At 45.2% G+C, this 4614-nt stretch overlaps 1 protein-coding gene across 1 annotated transcript; it reads left to right on the forward strand.

Annotated features, from left to right (window-relative positions):
• The first annotated feature begins 4019 nt into the window (after positions 1 to 4019).
• On the forward strand, positions 4020 to 4319 carry LOC122561371 (histone H4-like). The gene has a single exon (XM_043713133.1). It carries the CDS (start codon positions 4020 to 4022, stop codon positions 4317 to 4319), a length of 300 nt encoding a protein of 99 aa, XP_043569068.1.
• Positions 4320 to 4614: the final 295 nt, after the last annotated feature.

The raw sequence follows: 4614 nt of genomic DNA on the forward strand, positions 1-4614 counted from the left end.
TCCAACCTTTTACCCACAGTGAAGTAAGGCTCACTGGTCTATAATTACCAGGGTTCTTTCTCCTCCCCTTCTTAAACAAGGGGACAACATTTGCTATCCTCCAGTCTTCTGGCACTATTCCTGTAGAAAATGATGACGTAAAGATCAAAGCAAAAAGCTCGGCAATATCCTAGCTTCCCAGAGAATCCTTTGATAAATCCCATCTGGCCCAGAGGATTTATCTATTTTCACACTTTCCAGAATTGCTAACACCTCCTCCTTGTGAGCCTCAATCCCATCTAGTCTAGTGGCCTGTATCTCAGTATTGTTCTTGACTACGTTGCCTTTTCCTAGTGTGAATACTGACAAAAAATATTCATTTAGCGCTTCCCCTATCTCATCAGACCTCCCACTGCTACCCTTGATTGGCCCTAATCTTTCTCATAGGTGAAAGTGAGGACTGCAGATGCTGGAGATCAGAGCTGAAAATGTATTGCTGGAAAAGCGCAGCAGGTCAGGCAGCATCCAAGGAGCAGGAGAATCGACGTTTCGGGCATGAGCCCTTCTTCAGGAAGAAGAAGGGCTCATGCCCGAAACGTTAATTCTCCTGCTCCTTTGATGATGCCTGACCTGCTGCGCTTTTCCAGCAATACATTTTCAGCCCTAATCTTTCTCATGCCATTCTTTTATTCCTGGTACGCCTATAGAAAGCCTTAGGGTTTACCTTGATTCTATCCGCCAACAACTTCTCATGTCCACTCCTGGCTCTTCTTAGCTCTCTCTTTAGGTCTTTCCTGGTTAACTTGAAACACTCAAGTGTCCTAACTGAGCCATCACATCTCATCCTAACATCAGCCTTCTTCTTCCTCTTGACAAGAGATTCAACTTCCTTAGTAAACCACGGCTCCCACACTTGCCAACTTCCTCCCTGCCTGACAGGTACATACTTATCAAGGACATGCAGTAGCTGTTCCTTGAATAAGCTCCGTATTCCAATTGTGCCCATCCCTTGCAGTTTCCTTCCCCATTGTATGCAACCTAAATTTTGCCTTATCACATCATAATTGCCTTTCCCCCATAACTCCTGCCCTGTGGTATGTACCTATCCCTGATAAAGGGCTTTTGCCCGAAACATCGATTTTCCTGCTCCTCAGATGCTGCCTGACCTACTGTGCTTTTCCAGCACCACACTCTTGACTTTATATCAACCCCTGTCTGTTACTAAAGTAAACATAACCAAATTGTGGTCACTATGAACAAAGTGCTCACCTATCTCCAAATCTGGTCTGGTTGATTACCCAGTACTAAATCCAATGTGGCCTTGCCCCTTCATGGCTTGTCTACGTATTGTGTCAGGAAACCATTCTGCACAAACTGGACAAAAACTGACCCATTGGAAGTACTCGAACTATAGTATTTCCAGTCAATATTTGGAAAGTTAAAGTTTAAAGTCCCCCATAACAATTACCCTGTTACACTCGCTCCCATTGAAAATCATCTTTGCTATCCTTTCCTCTACATCCCTGGAACTATTCGGAGGCTTATAGAAAACTTCCAACAGGGTGACTCCCCTTTCCTGTTTCTAACCTCAGCCCATACTACCTCAGTAGACGAGTCCTCAAATGTGCTTTCTGCCACTGTAATACTGTCCTTGACTAATCTTTGTTTGGCAAAGGAGACCTCTTTTTTAGCCACTTGTATGCTCAAAGAGTCGAGAGCAGACTGGAGAACTGTGACCCACTGCAACTTAACCAATAACGGCCTGTTATAATATGTTTCCTCAGCTACCTTCAGCCGGGCCTCCAGCATTCATTGCTGCTCCTCCCTCTGCCTCTTTCTAGTCATCAAATATGAAATGATCAGGCCTTGTAAATATGCCTTAGTGGCCTCCCAAAGTATTGCTGGATTACTAGCCATATCTGAGTTGATATCCCAAAAGGCCCTGAACTCTCTTGTGATATTTTAAGTAAATTTACTATCTCCTAACAAAAATGGATCCATGCACCAGTGACGTGCATCCATTGCACTACCCTTGATTTTAACATCTAAATACACTGGCGCATGATCCGGAACAGCTATATTCCCAATTTTGCACGCCAATGTTCTGACCAAACTGTCAGTTGGCATAAAAAACATGTCAATTCACATATGACACTTGTGTGGTTGGAATAGAACGTGAAGTCTCTTCCATTAGGGAGGAGGTACCTCCACCCATCCACTCGTCCCAACTCATCGCACATGTCCACCAACTGTGTCGGCGTACCTGCCAGGCGTTTTGGCACCCTGTCAATCTCTGGGTCTATTAGACGATTAAAATCCCCTCCTATAATTGTATGGTGTACCCCAAGATTCATTAGTTTAGCCACTGCATCAATTAGAAATTTAAGACTCATTTCCTGACCAATAAAGACAAGTATGCCATACACCTTCTTTACCACCCTAACCACTTGTCTGGCCACTTTCAGGGAGCTGTGGACTTGAACCCAAGATCCCTCTGTACATCAATGCTGTTTAGGGTCCTGCTTTTCCTTCACATTTGATCTCCCAAACTGCAGCACCTCACGCTTACATTGATTAAACACCACCTGCTTATATCTGCAACTATCTATATCCAGCTGTATCCTTCAATAAACCCACACAATGCACAACTCCACTGATCTAAGTATCATCTCGAACTTACTAATCCACCCATCTACATTTTCATCCAAGTCACATATATTATATATACACGCATTTCACAAATAGCAGAATAACAGAGCTGAATTCCAGAGGTGAGAGTGAGAGTGACAGCCCTTGACATCAAGTGTGGCATCAAGGAGCCTGAGCAAAAGTGGAATCAATGGGAATCAGGGGAAAACGCTCCACTGGTTGGAGTCATACCTGGCACATAGGAAGACAGTTGTGGTTTTTGGAGGTCAGTCACCTCAGCTCCAGGACATCTCTGCAGAGTTCCTCAGGGTAGTGTCCTAGGCCCAACCATCTTCAGCTGCTTCATCAATGACCTTCACTTCATCATAAGGTCAGAAGTGGGGATGTTCAGCGCCATTTGTGACTCCTCAGATACTGAAGCAGTCTATGTTCAAAAACAACAATATCCAGGCTTGGGCTGACAAGTGGCAAGTAACATTTACCCCACACAAATGCCAGAAAATGACCATCTCCAGAAAGAGACGATCAAACCACCGCCTTTAGACCATCACTGAATCCCCCACTACCAAAACATCTGGGGGCTACCACTGACCAGAAACTCAACTGCACTTGCCACTTAAACATGGTGGCTACAAGAACGGGTTAGAGGCTAGGAATATTGCAGTGAGTAATTCACCCTCTGACTCCCCAAAGCCTGTCCATCATCTAGAAGGCACAAGTAAAGAGTGTGATGGAATACTCCCCATTTGCTTGAACAGGTGTAGCTCCAACAACACTCAAGAAGCTTGGCACCGTTCAAGAGAAAGCAGCCTGCTTGATTGTCATCACATCCACAAGCATTCACTCACTCCTCTACTGCCCCTGGGTAGCAGCGGTGTGTACTATCTACAAACAACACTGCAGAAAGTCACCAAAGACCTTAGATAGCAAACCTACAACCACTTCCACCTAGAAGGACAAAAGCGGCAGATACATGGGAACAACCTGCAAGTTCCCCTCCAATATTGGAAATATATTGGAAATATATTGCACATTGGAAATATATTGCCATTCCTTCGCTGTGGCTGGGTCAAAATCCCAGAATCCCTCTCTAAGAGCATTGTGGGTCAACCTATAGCAAGTGGTGCATCAGTTTGAGAAGGCCACTTACCACCACCTTCTCAAGGGCAATTGGAGTGGGCAATAAATGCTGGCACAGCCAGCCTTGCCCATGTCTCACAAATGAATCTTTTTAAAGAATGTCCTAAGCTACAGCCTAAACAGTCCTGTCGTAACCTCCTTCCTCTTAAACTCTGTGCTCCAACTAGCAAAGGCAAGTATACCATCTACCTTCCTTAATCCATCAATCATGATACCTTAAGGGACAAGTGTTTCTGGGCACCCTGCGGATCATGTCATGCAGAGGGAAAAATGGCAAGGGATCGGGAGCAATGGGGCACACAATGTCCTCCAGGACAATATCCAAGGGATCACTAAACCCCGCCACTCAGTGCCTGACTCACCACAATGGCATCAAGCATGTCTCTGATCTCATCTACGAGGAGGCACAGAGGATGTTGAAGGTCTTCCTAGAGAATGTGATCAGGGATTCGGTAACCTACATGAAGCCTGTCAAGTACAAGATGGTAACCGCCATGAACATAATTAAAATGCTGAGGTGGCGGGGGGTGGGCTCTGTCCGGCCTCAGTGATTATAGATAGTTTTTGAGGGGGAATGTGACTTATAGGCCCTGAAGAAGGGCCTGTGCCCGAAACGTCGAATCTCCTGTTCCCTGGATGCTGCCTGACCTGCTGTGCTGTTCCAGCAATAAAGTTTCAACTCAAATGTGACTTATAGTCATAGAGTCATACAGCACGGAAACAGACCCTTCAGTCCAAACAGTCCATACTGAGCATAATCCCACTAAACTAGTCCCACCTGCATGCACACCAAGCTTCCCAGGGTCCTACTGTTAATCATGTATTCTGTTGTTTGTTCTGCCCAAA

Source organism: Chiloscyllium plagiosum, chromosome 22 (assembly GCF_004010195.1).
Source record: "Chiloscyllium plagiosum isolate BGI_BamShark_2017 chromosome 22, ASM401019v2, whole genome shotgun sequence".
NCBI lineage: Eukaryota > Metazoa > Chordata > Chondrichthyes > Orectolobiformes > Hemiscylliidae > Chiloscyllium > Chiloscyllium plagiosum.